At 45.0% G+C, this 19,855-nt stretch overlaps 1 protein-coding gene across 5 annotated transcripts in view; it reads right to left on the bottom strand.

Moving 5' to 3' along the window:
* The window catches only part of CEP350 (centrosomal protein 350), a 139,902-nt gene that overhangs the window by 72,287 nt on the left and 47,760 nt on the right, over window positions 1–19,855 (bottom strand). For 3 of the 5 annotated variants that reach the window (XM_053244149.1, XM_053244152.1, XM_053244153.1), the window contains 9 exons: window positions 17,696–18,669; window positions 17,097–17,250; window positions 12,774–12,946; window positions 5,127–5,316; window positions 3,675–3,883; window positions 3,359–3,522; window positions 2,715–2,825; window positions 1,917–2,057; window positions 1,520–1,653 (listed from right to left, as the gene is read on the bottom strand). In XM_053244149.1, coding sequence (XP_053100124.1) covers window positions 1,520–1,653; window positions 1,917–2,057; window positions 2,715–2,825; window positions 3,359–3,522; window positions 3,675–3,883; window positions 5,127–5,316; window positions 12,774–12,946; window positions 17,097–17,250; window positions 17,696–18,669 — 2,250 coding nt within the window. The remainder of the gene's footprint in view (window positions 1–1,519; window positions 1,654–1,916; window positions 2,058–2,714; window positions 2,826–3,358; window positions 3,523–3,674; window positions 3,884–5,126; window positions 5,317–12,773; window positions 12,947–17,096; window positions 17,251–17,695; window positions 18,670–19,855) is intronic. The other 2 variants (XM_053244150.1, XM_053244151.1) reach the window with 2 other exon arrangements.

Consider the following 19,855-nt stretch of genomic DNA (forward strand, 5'->3'; position numbering starts at 1 on the left):
TTTAAAAGTCTTTTTTGAGTCCATAAAGATGCAGCCAGAACATGAGGCAAAGAATAGTTAGGAAAAAACGAGTCCAATGTCAGAAGGGATAATAAGCAAACTGTGAGTTTTGTGTCTTTCAGAAACGAAGCACAAGGAGCAAATCCTGAGGGAAGCGTTCGCAACAGTGGCCAAGAAGGAAGCAAGCTGGAAAATGCTCTGCCACCAAAGATACTGAGCGTGCTTTGTTCATGAAGGACAGAGTTTCCTTCAGAGTTTCAGAGCACTACAAGGAGCTTGAAATCCTTCCACAAGGAATATTGCACAGGTACAAGGCCCACATTGAGAAGGATACTGGATCACCATTAAGATCCATACATTTGTCTGCTTATTTATTTCTGTTTTGTGCAAAAAGCAGCTCGTGTCCCTCAAATAAGACCACTTTCTATCAATCACAGAGCCTATGAGAGCACAGTGGAGAATTCCTGTCACTCCAGAGGGCCCATGTAGGTCTGGTCTTCTTCCCATACAGAATGAGCTACTTAAGAGGAGGAAGGTTTCCTGTCAGGGGGACTGGAGGACATAGCTCTGATCAAGCAGGAGGACACTACTATGAGCCTTCTTCTTTCAACTCCTGAAAAAAAGGTTGTGTAGGAATAATAATAATGCCCCACCTTCACAGGCTCAGGAGGGTGGAAAAAGAGCTCTGCCCATGAAAGGAGCCAGTAAACTAGCTGCACTCAATGCTTGCCTCGCAGTTCAGCATGCAGGGAGGACACAGATCTCATTTATGTTCCTTGCTGCAAAAGCCCTTTTTCATTGCCAAGAATATGTCTCTGAGGCCTGGGTGATCCTCAGGAACATATTCCTAGAAACAAAAAGGGGAGGGGAGATAAGCAAAAACTGCATCTTCAACCTGTACTCTCCACCCCAAGTCCACTGCGAGACTTGGGGTGGAGAGTAGGTCTTGTGGTAGCAAGCATGGATTGTCTCCTTTGCTAATCAGGAATCACCTTGGTTTACATCTGGATGGGTGACTACATGTGAGCACTGCCTGCTGTAAGATATCCCTTAGCGGGGGTGTGGTGTACCATAGCTCAGTGGTAGAGCATCTGCCTGGTCCAAAGTTCAATCCCTGACACCTCTAGGTTGGGGCTTGGAAATACTGCTGCCTGAAACCTTGGCAAAGCCACTGCCAGTCAGTGTAGACAATTCTGACGTAGACTGACCAAGGTTTCCTATGTTCCAGTGAGGTAAGCCTTGAGTGTAACTAATTTACTGGCTCCTTGCAAGGGTGAAGCTCTTGCTCCACCCTCCTAAGCCTGCAGGCACTGGAGGAAAGGAAAGGAAGACAAGATACCCAATTAGATGGCAGAACCCCATCTGTGAGGTCTTCTCAAAAGCCTATGATCATTCAATCAAGAGACTAACACATAGATCTTCAGTTTAGAATGCACTACTCATCTTTCCATTGAATCCCCTTCAAGGTGAAAAACACAGTTTATATTCTACTCCCAGAGCAAAATGTGATATAAAATACCTGCTAAAAGCATGAGCTTTTAGTTGCTTTATGAATGCTGTATGGTGCTTCTGCCCTTGGTCAAACAATGTGGTAATTGGAGCTGCAGGAGCACCAACACGATCAGAGATCTGGGCACGTGCAAGCTCCGTCATCTAAATAAGAGGAGCATAGTGAGAAATAAGATTCAAAAGCATCAACATTCTTCACATTTGACAAGTCATGCTGAGTCAGAAATATCAGTTTTTAAATTCCACCCTCACCAAGCCGCCTTCTTGTTTGTTTGTTTTAGAACGATGATGTAGAAATGTGCAGAAAGCTCCTCCATGAAGAGCCTTTGGCCACAGTGAGCAAATTATCTTAAGGAGTCATTTCACACAGGACCATGCTTGCCAAGGACTTCACAGCAGAATCTCACCTCACGGATCTGGCGAGCAGCATCTGTAGTGAGCAGAGCTGCCTCCATCTGTTGAGCTGTCATCTTGCACGCTGCCTCCTGCAAAGCCTCTGCTGCCTCCTGCCGTGACTGCACCAGCTGCTGCAGTGATTCTGCATGGGCCTATATAAAGTTTTGGGGTGTTTTTAAAATATATAATATACATTCATTGGAACTGCAAAATGGCCTGAATCTGAGAAACTGGACAATAGGAGTCCAGGACCCTAAACTGGGCAAATGTCTCTAAAGAATTCTACAACAGAAGCAAAGAAAGGGCTTACTGTCCTATAAGCACGTCTTATAGAAGTGCTTACAGGATAATAATGTCTTTTGTTCTTATCTCTGAAAAACCTATCCTCTCTTCTTAAAAACAAGCAAACTCTCAGCAAACTCAGTTTTTAGAATAATGCTACTTAAAAAGAATACTACTAATAATAATCATCAGCCAATTTTATTCCTAATCTGACAGGCAGTTCCTTAAAGCATGAATGCAAAAACTCAAGTCCAAAAACTCAAGTCCACATCACCAGATTATTCATTTCAAATTACAGCCATATCTGACATTTAGAGACAAAACAGGAGGCCTCTACCATCTTGGAAAGAAAGACCTCTTCTAAGTATCAAGATCTTATAACCTAAAACAAGTGTAAATTATTTTTTGTTATGTCAAAATCTTCAGATTTCCTGCCTACCATTTGAGGGCCAAAAACTAGAATCAATTTCCTCAGAACAGTAGAAATCTAACTTCACATTCTTTGCAGATTTGGAAGGCCACACTACCTGAGCTGCTTTCTGTCTTGCTTCTTCCAACTGTCGTTGGCTTTCCAAAGCCTCTTGCTCTGCCTTGAGCTTCAGAAGAGCCAAGTCCCTCTCATGCCGTTGCTGCTGTGCCTACAGATTAGGGAAACTAATGCCTCAGTCACTGAATCCCAAATACATTTCATTTATACTAGAAAATGCAAGCATCGCTCCTGCTTCAGTATTGTTTAGTGCCCATATTCATAATGTCCACCCTGATCATACCAAGATCACCATGCTGCAATCAGTGAAGTTTGGCATTTTAATTCTAGTCACATGAGTATTTCTGGGAAATGTACATATGGGTTTTTTAAAGAAATAGTAGATCTCCACAGATTTTTTTCTTGTTTGGAACAAAGAAAAGAACTTCAAAATCAGTGCTGTATTACCTGCTAGCCAACAACAGATTGATTGTCACATGATTTCAAAACAGAAAAACTTTTAACAAATAAAGTCAACCTGTTAGTTTTGTCACTTTAATGGGAACATGCCAATATCTCTCTTACCTTTCACTGGATCACATGAAGAAATCTCAGCCCTACTGCAACTGTTCTAATCCCTAGCCGGGATACTTTGGTAAGACTGCAAAAACTAATTAAGGCAGAGATAAGAACCCCTCTAATTACCTTTAGTATTTGTGCCAATGAAACACTTTCCTGTTGTGCAAGCGATATGCCCCGCACCCGTTCTACATCAGAAATCTGCCGTACAGACTCCTCAATGGCAGTTAAGTAATTGAGTTCTGCTGACAGACGATGCTGCAGACCAGCAGGCGAGAAGCGCATGGAGCCTGTAAGATAAATGCATGCTATTACGCACCTAAATTCAGGTGCTCAAATCAAACTTTGAAATGTACCAGAAGTGAGGGTTCACTTTTTGAATCCATTTCAAACTTTTTGAAATGTACCATCATGTTCTGTACAGGATTTTTTGTCAGCTCACCATTCATCCCACCTGCTCCAGTCCTGTTGGTTCCAAGATTCATATCAGAGAAGGCAGGATTTGGCTTGGGTCCAGTAGTTGTAGCCCCTGGAGAGTTTGAAGAGGATCTGGCCTTTTCTGCTGTATTTGCTACAGGATCCAACTGTTTCTGTAAGCTTGGAGACTGAGGAGAGCTCACAGTCCTTGGAGATCTTATCTTGTCTGGGAGACTAATAGAAAATTGAAACCAGAAAAGAAGAAAGGTGGGGGGGTGGTCCTTATTCCTCTGGGTTCAGTAATTTCGCTGGGAGAAAGGCATTCATAGAGCAGTAGCCAAGAACCAGTTTAAAAGCATAATGCATCTCTTCCATCAAAATATAGAGAGGGGAGGCCTAGTAATATTTGAGATTATACACAGGACATATACTACAAAAATTTGGAGAGCCTATCTTTTACATCAAGTGCCACTTCACATGGTGGCCTGATTCAGACATAGTGACAAACCACTGTGGTTATGCGCATAAACCACGAAGTGCCTTGGGCTTGCATTCCGTCCCCTACATCATGCATGAAGGGATTAAAAACAGGTTGCTTTTTCTGTAACTGATAATCTGGAGGTGAACCATTGTCACTTATGACCAGCGAGTTACTGCGCCTACGCAGAAAAGTCTTGGATAGATTTATCAGCTCCTCTCTGCGCCCGTCCCTGCCATGCCTGAGCTCAGCATGTCCATTACTTCTGGCAGTTGGGACAGTAAATCTATAGTAGTAGATAGTAAATCTATCTGAGAGGTCCCTGTGCAGGCGCAGTAATCCATTGGTCATGAGTGACAATGGATCACTATCCAGATTTAGAAGTTTTCATCTGTGGTTTGCAACTAACTGCAGTTTACCACAAGCTGTGGTTTGTGCAAACTATTATTTTGTGAACAAACAAGAGTTCGATTAAATGACAGCCTGCTGCTTTTGGATGAAACAGCAAACAAAAGCTTCTAATTTTTTCTCCTTAAATGTAGAAGAGGGGAGAGCATGCGAGGTCAAGGTTTGTGGTGGCTTGTGCAAATTCATTCATTCATTCACCGTCCCAGCCAAGCGGATGACCAACCATGGTTTGTAGCCTTTGTTTTTAGCTGTACATCTGTGAGTTTTCAAATGTACATCTAAAAAAAAAGTTTGCAAATACGCCACATTCCAAGAAGTGTATCATACTGATCCATTTTTCAGGGAGCTATAACTGACTACACCTCTTTTCATTCTTTACATACTTGGGGTGTTCACCTAAAAACACAACTAATTTCTAAGCCCTTTACTGACCATGTCTGCGGGACATTGTCAGAGCACTACAGGGAATATCAGCTATTAGTACTAGTTATTTATAAACAACAGTTAAAACTATAAAAAGAGTTATCCCAAAGTATTTAAGGCCACATTTTGGTAACATGCAACTGACACCCTGTTAGTGGTTCACCTTACCTCATCAAGGAGTGAGCAGAGAGCTCCTCTAAAGTGCTGTCAGAATCTAGGTTCTGCTCTTGCTCTCTATTAGATACTCCATTACTAAGTAATGAATTCTTCGTCTGTTGCAATCCACGGTCTGATACAGGAAAAGTTTTGTTTTCCTCCCGCAGAGAGACATTTGAAATTCCACTGAAAGATTCAAGCCCTGTAAAACATATAGTGGCAAATGGGAGCTTCTAAAACAAAAAACCAGCAGAAATAAGTAATGCTATCTTTCCCACATGACTAGTTTATTGGATGTTCTTAGATATCAGAATTATCTAGAAGGTTTTCTAGGCTTGGAAAAGAATATTCTCCAAAGTGTTTAATAGAATGGATAGAATAATTCTCTGAAATATTATCTTCAATTCCAATTAATGCATTGATTACTATTCTTTCCAAGTTTTCATATAAGATCAGGGCTTCAGGTCAGGAGAGACACAGAATATGCATGCATTGAAAAGTGGCATTAGGCCAATCCCCTTCCCACTCCCATCTCTGAACTGCAAGCTCTTTTAAGGAAAAACAAACTATGAACTAGCATGGTGAGGTAGATAAAGCATCCAGCTCTGACCAGGGAGGCTTGGGTTTAAATCCCTGCTCAGTTATGAGGTCCTCTTGGTCATCTTAAACTGCGATGAAGTTTAATTTATCCTACTTCACAGAGTTATCTGGAATTAGGAGTCCAGACTTTTCTGAATGGGACTGTACTCCCCCTCAAAGACCCAGGTCTGTAGTTTTTGGGTACTCCTGGATGATCAAGTGGCAGCATTGACCTGAAACCCCTTTTACCAACTTAGGTAACTTAGTTTTTAACAGTTTTAGGCTATACCATGTTAAGAGTAAACCTCTTTTTCCCCAACAGAAACTACACATTTGGGTCCAGATTGGCATTACCAGAAAAGAGACCAGCATTGTGAAATGGAATGCAGCAAAAGGTTGGCATCTGTGCTCCTCTCCTCTGCTTGATAACAATGCGCTGAACACGTCTTTGAGAGATCAATTTCCCTAAAGGAAATTACCTGCAGCACCAACTAAATCCGGTATGCATATGCTCACCTTCCCTCAAATATAATTATAGAAAATATCCATCAGCTGAAGCAATTTCTGCCAGGTATGAATGAGATCACCTATTGCTGATTAGGCTAGCCTTGAGGACTAACAGCACATAATTGGATCACACCCTACAATGCCATTACCCTGGAGTGATTCAGCCAGCCCCAATTTCCAAGACAGTAGGTGCAAGAGTGATACTCTGGGCCCACCAAGGAGCCAGGCTCTTCCTTATCTACCCACAACTGTAGAAAAGAAACTCTTCCTTTGGAATCACACTTTCCTGCCCTGCCCCTCTGAATGGGAGTGAAGTAGAATCTATTCAGTTCTTTGGTTCCATCTAAACAATATGAAGATAAAAGAGCCACCCCACACCGGCACCCACTCAGAACTAGCATTTTGTACAGTTCACAAACCCATTCATAGAAATGTTCCTGGGGATCAAGACTGTGCCGATCTTTGTTTGGTATCTACTCCATTGCAAAGTCCAGATAGAACATGCGTTCTGTGGAAGAGTCTCTCCAGGTACCCCCAACCACAATAAAAACAGGTTGCTTATCTGTAACAGATGATCTGGTAGTGATTCCCCGACATTCATAATGATGGTTCTGTGCTTGTGCAGACCAGCTTTGGATAGCATTCGTTAGCTGCTCGGGATGCCTGCAGCCACCATCTACACATGCCTGCAGTACCTCATAGTAGCAGTTAGGCGCCCTCCTTTCAGCTTCTTGATGGCCAGCTGTTAACATCATTGCTAGACTGGTACTGGCGTGGAACCGTATATAACACTGATGGCTATGTAACTTGCATCGAGCAGCGGGAATGGACGGGCGGGTTTTATGAATGTCGGGGAATCATTACCAGATCATCTGTTACAGGTAAGCAACCTGTTTATCTGGATTGTGATTCCCTGACATTCATAATGGATTGGGTGAATTACAAGCTACCCAGATGGTGGTGGGTGCTGCAAGCTACTATAACACCCTCTTTAGGACTGCCCATCAGAATTCAGCGGCTGCCGCTGTCCATAGGTTCACTGCATAGTGTTTCACAAAAGTCTGATGGGATACCCAGGTGGCTGCTGCACAAATATCTTGGAACCTGATGCCCGCCAAGTGTGCAACCGAAGTGGCATATGCCCTTGTGGAATGGGCTCTGGTATTTGTTGGAGAACCTCTGGTTTGTGAAGGTGCTGTATTTCTTGCCTTCTTCCATTGCTACATAGTACGATCATTGTCTTCAGAGAAGAGACCTTTCCCTTCGAAGGGCAATGTCTCGATACAGTCTTTCATGTCCTGCTGGAGGTTGGTTGCTCTCAGCCAGGCATGCTTTCTCAGAACTATGGCAGAGGTTAAAGTGCGGGACTCGGACTCAGCTAAATGCTTGGCGTTTGCAAGCTGTTGTCGAGTTGCTGTCGTTGTCCGCACAAAGGTGGCCTTGAACTTCTTTATGAAATCTACTGGATCCAGCAATGTTTGCTGGTCATACAGGTTTTCCCACAAGGAGTGGGTGAATTTGGCTTGGCAGGCGATACAGTTAGCAATCTTTATCAAAAGGCAAGCCGTCAAGTAAGTATGCCTGCTCAGCACATCCAGTTTGCAGCCTTCCTTGTCCACAGGTGTAGTATGCCGCCGCCCCACTTTAGATGTTGTGGCGCAGTCAACCACCAAAGAATTTGGCGTGAGGTGGTGCATTAAGTACTCATTTTCCTCCTCCTGTATTCTGTAAAGCGTCTCAAGGTGCTTGGAGGTGGGTGTCAAAGTCTGGAGTACTTCCCATGCTGACTTGGCTGCTCTGGAGATGATAGGCAGCATTGGAAAATCGATCAGTTGTAAAACCAACGCTTTCTTCATCATATTATAAACTGGGTCGTCTAAGTCTAGCATTTTGTTGCAGGTTTAATCATAGGACTTGTGCCATCTCCACGACCTGCTAATGATAGCCCTTCATCTCCTCAGTGTGTGAGATGGAAGGGACAGCAGCTTGGATGAGGTAGTACAGGAACTTGCTTGGATGAGGTAGTACAGGAACCTTGGGCTCAGGCTCAGTTGAATCTGACACATAGCTTTCTGCATCATCTTCTTCAGAAGAGGAGACAAGAGGTGAGTTGTGAATATCAGTTGCTGGAGGAATGTATGTTGGAGTATGGCTTGTCTGTGTGTCTGTATGAGTATGGCTGTGTGTCTATATGACGAAGTCCCTCTCGTAACAGCAAAGTTGTCATCGTTGGCAGCGGCAGGAAGTTGGCCTGGAGCGAGCCCGTTCTTTGTTGTGTGTTAGAGTAACAGGTCTGCACCACGGACGCTTTATGTTGCTTGTAAGGTGCACATGGTTGATCCCTTTCCTGTAGCTATTGCTTGAAGAGGGAGTATTCTTCAGCCGTGATGGACGGAGTTTTTGGAATCAGGGTTGTACTAGTTCCAATCTCAAGGAACCCTCGGAAGGTATCTGAGAGGGAGTACTCTCTTCAGAATACAGCAAGCAAGAGAGACTAGTGGCGGATGGTTGTCATCTCTCAATGCTGGAGCTAAGTGGATCTTCGGGGCTGTTTTGTATGACAAAGTCCTGGTTGCACTCGCAGAGGCGTAACTATAGGGGGGGCAGGGGGGCACGTGCCCCGGGCGCCATCTTTTCTGGTCACGTGGGGGGCGCCGCAATGACCAATTTTTTTTAAATTTTTTTTTAAATTTTTTGTTAATACAAATGTTTCCTGCTCAGTGCAGCAGCGCTGCAGCAGTCAAGGGAGCGCGTCGGTGCCCCCTTCCCCACGAGCGGTCCCTTCCGCGCCACCTGCGCCCCCCCATTGCTTTGCTGGCACCTGGCGGCCAGTCAGTAGCCTGGCTTGGCGGCGGCAGCGGGCGCTTGTGAGGAAAAACCTAAGTATAATGAAGTATGTTGGGGGAGCGGTGGGGGGGGGGGCGCGGTGGGGGGGGCGCCATTTCAGTGCTTGCCCCGGGCGCCGTTTTCCCTAGTTACGCCTCTGTGCACTCGATATCGTGGTCGTCTTTGGCATCGTGGTCCATTTCGATGTCCTGGTCCGGCTCAACGTTGAGCTTGGTGTCGTGGATGATGGCTATTGTAATATTGAAAGTGTCTGCTGTTGAGCTGTGCTTCTTCGATGCCAATGATTTTTTGGAAGCCGAAGCCTCTGTTGATTTTTTTTAAACCAAAGCCGCTGTTGATGTCAATGGGACTGTTTTCTTTTTTTATTTCGATGTTGATGAATGTCAGTGCTGTGTGCTTGTATGAGCATGGCTCCCTTTCGACACTGACGTTGAGGGAGACTGGCTCAGTGTTGGCGCCGGGGACAGAGAAGCTGCTCAATGTTGTGGGCTCTCAAAGGTCTGCAGCCCAGTAGGTGAGGGGGTGTGCTCTGCACTCCGGCTGCAATGGTGCTTTTCATACCCCTTGTGTTTCTTAGCCGGTGGTTCCGGTGTCGTAGCCATGCCCTTAGATTTGGGGCTTGACAATAGGCCTTCTGGCTTCTTAAATGGCGGATTGCTCTTTGAAGCTGTGGCGGTCAATGTCGAGGTGGCAGCTGATGATGCTGCAGCCGAGACTGTAGACTGCATTGATGCAGGTCTTGACACTTTTATGTGGGCCGCCCGGTTCTTCAGCGTCTGCTTATTAAAGGTAGAGCAGACAGAGCAATTCATCGTATTATGGGCCTCCCTCAGGCAAAACAGGCAGAGTTCATGCCCATCTGTAGAAGAGAGCTTCCCGCGGCAGTCACAGCACCTTTTGAAGGTGGTTTTCTCCCTAATCTTTTCCCTTCTAGTACTCATGAGAGTAGAGGTTGTTGTTTAGTTATTAAAGCTTTTGGTGGGGGGCGGTAGAATAACCGTGTAAAGAAGTGATCTGAATCACCAAGTCCGTGAGGGAAACCGAAAGCAAAGTCATTGTCTGTTCCGAGGGCAGGATTAAATAGGATTGAAAAGCAGTTCAAGAAGTCGTCAAAATCAAGGGGAAATGCAAAGTGAAGTCCAAGTCCGTACCAGTAGTCATTGTTAAGGTATCAAAAAGGAAAGTTTAAATTTTCTGAGGAGCAAGTGTTTCCGAAGATCTGATCACTTTGGCAGTCAGCAAGGAACTGAGGAAAGGGATGCCCAACCGCCGCTAGAGGGTACTGCAGCCACGTGCACCTGGCGGTTATGGGCATCACGAGGAGTGAACGAATTCCATCCAAAGCTGGTCTATACAGGCGCAGAACCCCACTCATTATGAATGTCTGGAACCACAATCCAGATCTCCAACTTCTCCATTTCAGCCCAAGGAGGCTATATAGGAAAAATATCATCTCTTTAGCTGTAAACTGAACTCCCCTCTAGATTAGGATTCTCCTTCTCCCCTCTTTTTCTTTTCTGGTGAAAACGGAATCCTAGGGATCCCTTAACCAGCATTTTTGGATCACGGGTATATATATGGTCAGAAGTACGGATGTGCAGAACCAGTTCGATTGCAAACCGGTCGACCACCAACTGGGCCAATTTGAGGGGTTTGATTTTGAACCACTTTGAACCAGTTCAAGATGTTAGTCAAACTGAACAGCCAAGCCATTCGGTTTGACTGAACTGGCTTGCGGACTCACAGTTCGGTCCAAATTCGGACCAAACTGCAGCAAACAGTCTGTGCACATCCCTAGTCACAAGCAAAGAAGACATGAAGCAACGACTAACACCAAGGACACCATAAGCACAAAAATCAGCTCACCTATGAGCATTTACAAGACCCCAGGTGAGAAAAGAAATCCATATTCATCCTACACTAGGATACTAGGCGGACCTTCTCTGTAGCCGCTCCTGGACTGTGGAATGCGCTCCCTGCAGACATCCGTAATTTGAATTCTTTATTGGAATTAGGAGAGCCCTAAAGACCTACCTGTTTGGCCTGGACTTCCAGTGCTCTTAAATTGTTTTAAAGGGTCCTTGATGTTTGTGAACCGCCCTGAGCTATTTTGTAAGGGTGGTCTAAAAATCGAACAAATAAATAATAAATAATAAATAAATATTGGGTAAAGGTTTGCCTCAGTCATCTGAAATCTCCTTCCTGCCCTCCATCACCAATCTCCTGTAGCGAGATTGGATCTGAAGAATTTCACTCTTGTGTTTGTCTCTTAACTAGCACTAGTCTCCCCCTTTCCCCGTGATTCAGTATTTAACCACTGCAGGTTAAAGTCACTTGACCTATCTAGACCACAGTGCATCACCATGACATGTAATACAGCTAGTATAATTATCTGATTAAAAGTGATTGTTTATTTCATAGTTCTATAGCCTACGTGTATAACCGAATGAAGTATTGATGTTGATAAGGGGAACTGCTCCCACTTCAAAGATTGTCAGCAAACCTAATAGAATGATTTACTTCTGGTTAAATAACTCTGTGTGTGTGTGTGTGTTTGAAAGAATGCATGAGTAAGCAACATACCAGCCCCCCACCCCCCAAACCATGGTGAAATGTTGGGAAGAAATGCCCCAAACAACCAGAGAACACTGGATAAAATGCTGGAGACAGCAGAAAAGGAGTTGCTTGGAAAACAAGGACTAAGGTCGATCCTGGGATCAGACGGATGTAAACACAGAACATCAAACAGCATCAAAGGAAAGCAACCCTTTTTAAAGTCAGGCATCAACAGATGTTTTCTCGGAGAAGCACTGAAGATCGTGGGGCCCACAGCTTCTTCCAACACCCCGTTTTAAAGACTGATCACCCTTTAGATGGGGATGGTGAGTATGTATGTATGTGTGTGTGAGTGAATGGACTATAGTTTAGCTGATGTTTAGGATGTAACAATAAACTGATGAACTAAATCCAGCTGGTGTCCGGGATCTGTTTTCTTTTGGGGACTTGTACTAGCCTCTCCGAAGCAATGCTCCTAATTACAGGTGACCCCCTTAAATATTGGTCATAACCATGCTTGCCTATTCCCTCTTATTCTATTATTTACTACTAGCTGACTGGGTGCAGAGCACCTGAGCCCCTAGTTTCCCCTGACTCTTCCCCCACTTCAGACTCTTCCCCCGGCGTCTCTGATGCCCACCTGGCCCGCCCGCCCATGATTTCTGGCCAGCTTTCAAGCCGGCCCGTCCCTTCCTGCCGCCGCCTCCTCTTCCTGGTGGCCCAACTGCCTCCTCACCCCAGCGGACAGGCCTGGCCCACCACCGCCACCTCTTCACCCCGGCAGCTGCACAGGGCCCGCTGCCGCCATCTCCCCACCGCAGCTGGGCCCACAACCACCTCCCCACAGCGGCCGAGCCCGCTGCCGGTGCCTCCTCACCATCTGCCCAAAGTCAGGAACTTTCACGAGTGGTGCCGCCACTCTCACGAGAGTTTCGGGACACATCCCCACGCATTCCCAAATGGCACATCTTAGAGAAATAATTATACAGATTTTTCTTGACAGCTAACCATTCTGCCCTCCTCCTTCCCCAATTGCCTGTTTCAGGAACCATTCCCAAGCAGTCTTACAAATCAATGCTGGCTGGATAAAGGGAGAAAGAGAGGCTTTTCCACAATGCCTATATAGTTTGGATGGATTTTCTATTATCAACCTTGTGCAAGCAGACTTACTTGCAGACTTGCTTTCCTTTCCCCTCCTTCTTTTAGAAGATGCAGATGAACGGGAAGAACCTGCAGATGGTGGTCCTGAGGAATGGTAGGGAGACTCTGTGGCTTGGAGTTCATAAGGTGATTTTCTGCTGAAAAACTCTTCTTTCATGCTGGGGCTGCTACTGCTGCTGCTACTGGGACAGAACAAACACATAGCTAACAATTTTCAATACACCAATGCACACTCCAGAACACTGAAATCCATCTGACTTTTGAGGTTGAACAAGACCACCACCAATTACAACTTCCGAAATTAATATTGAAATGCTTTCGAAGGTCATATGAAGCAGTGGATCAAGACTTTTACCTGCTTTTAAAAGCAGTTGAATATTAGACTACTTTAGGAACTGCTGAAGATTTGCATCTGGACAAGAACTATAAACTATAATCTACAGTTGGTTACCCTTTAATTGACTAATCTGAGTTGTAAGAGTACATTTACTTCAAGTGTGTTGTCATAACAGAGAACAAAACAAAATAGTATTACAGGTGGCCTTTCCTTCCAAATAGCTCATCTATATATTTAATTATCTTAGCCAGTGTGTGTCCTCTTGGATTTGGCGGCGGAACTCTCGCGACACATTGCGAGAGTTCCTGGGCCCAGTGAGAGTTGAGAGGAAAGAAAAATGGTGGTGGTGGGGGCGGGCCACAAAACGGCCAGAGGAGGTGGTGGCCTCGGCTGGTTGCTCAGAGGCGGAGGGACGGCCTGGCCTGTCCAGGCCAGGCCAGGCCAGGCCATCCCAGGTATGGAAGAGGCAGCGGCGGCCTGACCAAGCAGGAAGCGGAGGGACAGCCTGGCCTGGCCGTCCCAGATATGGAAGAGGAGGCAGCTTGGCCAGACCTGGCAGCAGGAAGCATCGGAGGCCAGGATGGGAGGGAAACCTTTCAGCACGCCACTGATGCCCCGGTAAGAAAGACCTGACTGTGGCGGGAGGAGGAGGGGGGCAAGAGAGAGTGGGGCTGGAGGGAGGGGGCAAGAGAGAGGGAAGCAGAAGGGAGGGAGCAGGGGGAGGGAGGACAAGAGAGTGTGGGGTGGGATGGGGGCAAGAGGAGAGCAGGAAGGAGGGGGAGAGGGGCAGGAGGGAGGGGGAAAGAGCGGGAGAGGGAGGGGCAAGAGAGAGGGGAGGGGAGGCTAGGGGCAGGGGAGAGGGAGGGCAAGAGAGAGGGGAGGGGAGAGAGGACAAGAAAGTGTGGGGCAGGAGGGAAGGGGAGGGAGGACAAGAGAGAGTGGGGCAGGAGGGAACAGCTGGCCCCAAAAACCGCACAGATGCTCTGTGCAGGTAGGGTAGTATTCACTACTGTATTTACCCAAATCCAAGACGAGGTTTTCCCCCAAGTTCTTTGAGTCTAGAAAGTGGGGGGTCATCTTAAATGTGCATACCAGGAACCTCTGCTGGGGCAGCTGGCTGTGATCAAGAGAACAGGAGTGCTGCATGCGAGTTGCTCTGAGGGGCAGCAGCTACTAGTGATGTGCACGGACCGGTCTAGAGGCCATTCTACAGGCTGGACCGGTCCGATCTTGGGGCCGTTCGAATGACGGGGTGGGCATTTCTTTAAGGGTGGGGGGAGGGTGTACTTACTCCTCCCGCTGCTTTTCCCCCGCCGGCATGTGGTTTTTTTGTAAGCACTTGGAGCGGCAGGATACCTCCCTGCCGCCCCTCCCCCCTCCCGGCTTCAGAAAGCCTTTTGCACGTGTGCCACGTGCACACAAGTGCAAGTACACCCTCCCCCTGCCCTTAAAGGAACCCCCACCCCAGAGCCAGACTGCAGCTCCGCAGTTCCGTGCACATCCTTACTTGGGGCTCTCACCCTGTCCCACATTTTCACCAAGCTCTGCAGCTGATTACTCAAGAAGTAAACAGTGAGATGCAGCATGAGAAGTGCTGGTGCTTCTGAAAGCACTGGCAATCATGCAGAGGGGGCATTTCTTTGTGTGCAGACATAACCTTATTGTACATTGATTACAGTTACTATATGCAAACAAAAAAACTTTGTGTGTCCAGTACAAGATTTTCTATTTTGAGGTAGGGTTGTCTTAAATTCAGAGTTCTCATTCTTAGGTGTCTTAATGGGCAACAAGAACATGAGTTATCAGTGTGATGCAGCTTCTAAAAAAGCTAATGCAATCCTAGGCTGCATTAACAGGAGCATAGTGACTAGAAATCAGGCCTGCTCAACTTAGGCCTCCCCAGCTGTTTTTGGACTACAACTTCCATAATCCCCAGCCACAGTGGCTAATAGCCAGGGATTATGGAAGTTGTAGGCCAACATCTGCATGAAGACTGAAGCTGAGCAGCCCTGGCCTAGTTCATGAGATGTAATCATGCCACTCTATTCTGTGCTGATCAGACCTCACTTGGAATACTGTGTACAATTCTGGGCTGTGGATTTTAAAAACGGTGTTGATAACTGAACAGATCCAAAAGAGGGCAAAGAAGGTGGTGAGGGGTCTAGTAACCAAATCCTATGAGGAATGGTTGAGGAGCTGGGTATGTTTAGCCTGGAAAAGAAAAGGCTAAGTAGAGATAGGATAACCACCTTCAAATATCTAAAGGGCTGCCTTGCAATTATGGTGTAATTAAAAATTGCATATGGTATAGTGAAAGAAGAGGGCAAAACAATGAGCTTGTGCACAAATGGTAATTATATATCCAATAATGGAACAAATTTCAGGATAATGTTCAGTCATTTGTACTACTAGGTTAACTTTAATAATAATTTAGTTTTAAGATAACAGGATGGAAGAAGAGGATCAGAGAGACTGAGGTTGTTACAAAAGTAACACAAGAGTTATTAATTAAGGACTGAAACAGAGTTAATATTTTACTATTTACCATGCTAAGTAAAATATATTTTTAATAAAAGTTAAAAAAATTATCTTTTATTTTTAATAAAAGTTTTGAAATAAATATTTTAAATAAAAGTTAAGAGCTCCCCCATCACTTTTAAAAGGCAGAATTTCTTAAATTCTAAATTATTTTAATGTTTTAATTTTGTTTTAATTTGTATTTTACTGTAAACTGCCCAGACACATAAGTTTTGGGCAGTATATAAATGTACATGCTACCTAGCTAAATAAATACTGCAGGATTGTTATATGGAAGAAGGACTTGTTTTTTTACTGCTTCTGAGGCAGCTCTAGACCCAATAAGTTGAAATTATAGGGAAGTGGATTTAGGCTAGACATTAGGAAGTTTCTTCTAACTGTAAGAGTTGTTTGACAATGGAGCAGTCTGCCTCATGCAGTGGTGGGCTCTAGGCTTGAGGCTGAAACATTTCGGAGGCCATTATACAGGCCTCCAAAACGTTTCAACTCGGGTGGGGGTGGCGGCGTTTGGGCACTGGCGGGGGTGGTACTTTAAGGGTGGGGAAGGTGTACTCACCCCTACCACCGCATTTCTCCTGCCGGTGCTCCAAAATTTTCAAGCCCCTCGGGGCAGCAGCATTCCTCCCTGCTGCCCTGTTGCCCTCATCAGCCGGAAGTAGTGATCGTGCGTGCGCCCATTGTGCGTGCATGGCAGATGGGCGCACGCACGATCGCTACTTCTGGCCGACGAGGGCAACGGGGCAGCAGGGAGGAATGCTGCCGCCCCGAGGGGCTTGAAAATAATGGAGCACCAGCAGGGGAAATGGGGCAGTAGGGGTGAGTACACCCTTCCCACCCTTAAAGTACCATCCCCGCCAGCGCTGAATCACCTTCGGGCACATCCCTATTGGGCTCTCCTTTCCTGGAGATTTTCAAACAGAGGTTGGCAGCCATCTGTCAGAAAAGCAGTAGCAGTTTCCTACACTTAGCAGAGGGTTGTCCTAGAAGACCTGCAAGGTCCCCTCCAACTCTAAAATTCTATGGTTCTATGAATATCCTCAAGAAGGCACCTACAGTGGAGTTTTAGGAATATGCACATTTATTTACGCTAAATGGTTGAAGGCTAAGTGATTAAGCTGTTGACAGCCGTAACTTAAATTTTTTGACAAGAGTTATGGAAACTCTGCAATATTTAATCAATTCTCAAGATGAGAATGCAGGATTGCAAAATCGAGGTGGCAAAGTACCATTTTTACAATTCTAGAGCTTTATCAGGTTGAGATTGGAAAGCTGGATAATTTTCATCTACTGTATTCTACAATATACCACAACCCATTGATTTGGATACCTCCTACTAGGAAATATTCCACTTTCATTGAGAAATGGAAGGCAAACCTTCAGCATATACCCAGATATTATTTAGTGCATATAACTGTTGATCAGTTTTGTTCCACTGCCATGTGTAAACTGATAGGTACCTGGGCTCAAGAACAGCCTTTTTGTCAGTCACAGCTCCACTTCCCTGTGATGAGATGAAATCATCATCATATGAAACAATACTAGCTGGAGGGCTCATGACTGGGAGTAAAGGTCGCTGGTTTGGTGATCCTTGCCCTGACAATTCGTCAAGTCCTATAAAAAGGAGGGAAGTGAAAAAAGAAATGGTTTAACAGTCTGCATTTCAGAAGGATTTAAATCATCTGACAAAAGTTCTATCTGAAGGCCGAGAGAGATCCAAAAGCCACAGTCAGAATTACAAAAGTCTGAGTCCTTTCTACACTGCTACACACAAGGTTTCAAAAATGTACTTTCTGGATAACGTAATGTTTAGAAGAGGAGGGATCTGAAGACAGTAAGTGAATCCAGCATAAAGTAGTAGATGCCAATATCTCCAAAGAGATCGGAAATTGCCTACAAATCAGCAAATATGTGCAAAGTTAATCAGCAGATTTATTATCTTGTTTAAAGTTCTGAACCTCAGATTTTGAGCAAAATATCACAATTAAATGTAATAATTTTGGCAGTTCCCAACAAAACCCCAAAGATAGCAAATGCCCTATTTATTTCTTTTTCTTACCTTTTCCACCTAGCTGGTAAGATTTTGTAAAAATGTTGATGACACTATGTGGACTTCCCTTGGTCAGCTCTTCCCAGGGTTTTGAAGCACTCATCTGTGTGAAAATGGGGGGATGCTTTTCTGCCTCCTTCTGAAATTCTTTTATGGGTTCATACTCAGTTTTATCTGCAACACAGAACTCCTTTTCCTTTAATATCTCAACTGTCTTCAAAGGTGGAAACTCGTGCTGTTCTGTTTCCTCCTCAGACAGATGACCATCACTGAGGGACCCCTCACTTATTGAACCTACACTACAATTAAGTGGAACCACAACTTTGATTTCAGCATCAGGGGCGCAAGTTTGCTTCTTTCCTAATATTCCTTCAGGTCTGTGGTTGCCTGGAAAGCCAACAGCAGCAGAATGAGGGCTGATGGTCTCTGGGAGGTTTTTAAACTCATTAAGATTTCCCACTCCAGGAAGGTTATCATCCAAATTTGTATGAGATACACAGGTACCCAACATCTTCTGAAGCCTAGCTGAAAAAACATCATCTTCTTTCACAGGTGGGCTGCCAGCCTTTGTAAAGCAACCATCACCCTGATCTCCTTGTGGCAAGTCCTGCTCGGAGTTCCAAGCTGCACCATAGTTAATGCCAGCCCCAGCTAGCTTCTTGGCTTCACTTTCAATTCTGCTTGACAGAGAAGCAGCTGTTGCCTTCAGGGCTTCAATACGGTCCAGTTTACTTTTATACTGATTAATGGTAGGTTGTACAGCAGATGCCGATGCCAAAGGAATAGAGCCCACAGCTGTGCTCTGGCTCCTCCTGGTTGACAATACAGGGTCAAAGTCCTTTTTCAAGGAACCCATGTGATCCAGAGTCAGAAGCTGTGAGAAGAGACTTCCACCCAAGGTAGGAGGTGGTTGTGAGCATGGAAATTGGGCTTTTGAACTCAGTCTATCTGGCTTCATCCATAAGGGCTCCAACAAATTTTTCCTAGAAACAAGTTAAAATTCTCATAAGTTTATAAAAACTGAGCCTGGGCAACATTTGACTATTAAATGCTCACCTATACAGATATCTTTAAACCATTTCCTAAACTGAGAATCTATATATTGGGCCTATACTGAGTAACACCCACCCCCCAATTCCCCCCTACACATGTTGGGAGAGTGAGCACATCTTCTCACCCCACCAACCAAGCACAATTGCACCACCTTCAAGACCACTGGTTGTCCATGCATGAGCATCACATTTCAAACAGAGTTATACTTGTAAAATCCAAGATACACAGATCCAAATCTAAGTATATTTTCAAATCTGGAATACCTAATGTACTGTTCAGGCCACCAGGCACTAGATTTTACAGGCATATGCCCTATTCATTACACCCATGCATGGATATCCAGTGGGATAGGCATAGTCAGTGCAAGGGGCCAGCAGGGGGAAGGGTACAATCCCCCTTTCTCCACTTTGCATAGGAAGAAGATAGAGAAAAGCCATAATCTAATTTCACCTTTGGTATTTTAGATGCACAAACCACATAAAGCAGTTCTCAAACTTTTTAACACTGTGACCCCCTAAAATAATATATAACACTACATGACCATTCCTCCTCCCCATGATTAAAAGGTACTGGCTGACATTCTAACTAATGAAGTGTAGACCAGAAACGTGTTGCTGAGGAGGACATGTTTTCAGCCTAGTAGAGCACTTATGGAGTGTGGGCAAGCTCCAAGAAGTATTTGTGCTCCTGCACCAAAGCGGAAAAGCACCCATGCTTTAGAAGCATGGCAAATCAATGTGTGGGCTAGAGTTTCACTGATGTTAGGAACACCCACACTTAGATAGTCAGGATGTCAGCCACTGATTTGATTAGACACTGATGAACATATTTATCTTTTCAGTGAGAAGTATGAGCTTGCTTACTCCTACTTAGTTTTTTTTTAACCAAGGCTTTATGTATGAGACTGCCAATATAATCTCAGGCTCCAAGTTATTTTCAATAGGTATTTGTTCTTTTTAGCAACAACTGCTGAAAACTCTGCAAATTAGAATCAAGCAAAGGGAGTCAGTATTTTCATAGCTTTCTCACTTAATTCTTTGTACTGAGCTTGCACATTGATCCAAAATTCAGGAAGAGACATTGTCAAGAACTTAAAGTGAGGAACTGCTCTGTGAG

This window comes from Hemicordylus capensis, chromosome 4 (genome assembly GCF_027244095.1).
Source record: "Hemicordylus capensis ecotype Gifberg chromosome 4, rHemCap1.1.pri, whole genome shotgun sequence".
Classification (NCBI taxonomy): domain Eukaryota; kingdom Metazoa; phylum Chordata; class Lepidosauria; order Squamata; family Cordylidae; genus Hemicordylus; species Hemicordylus capensis.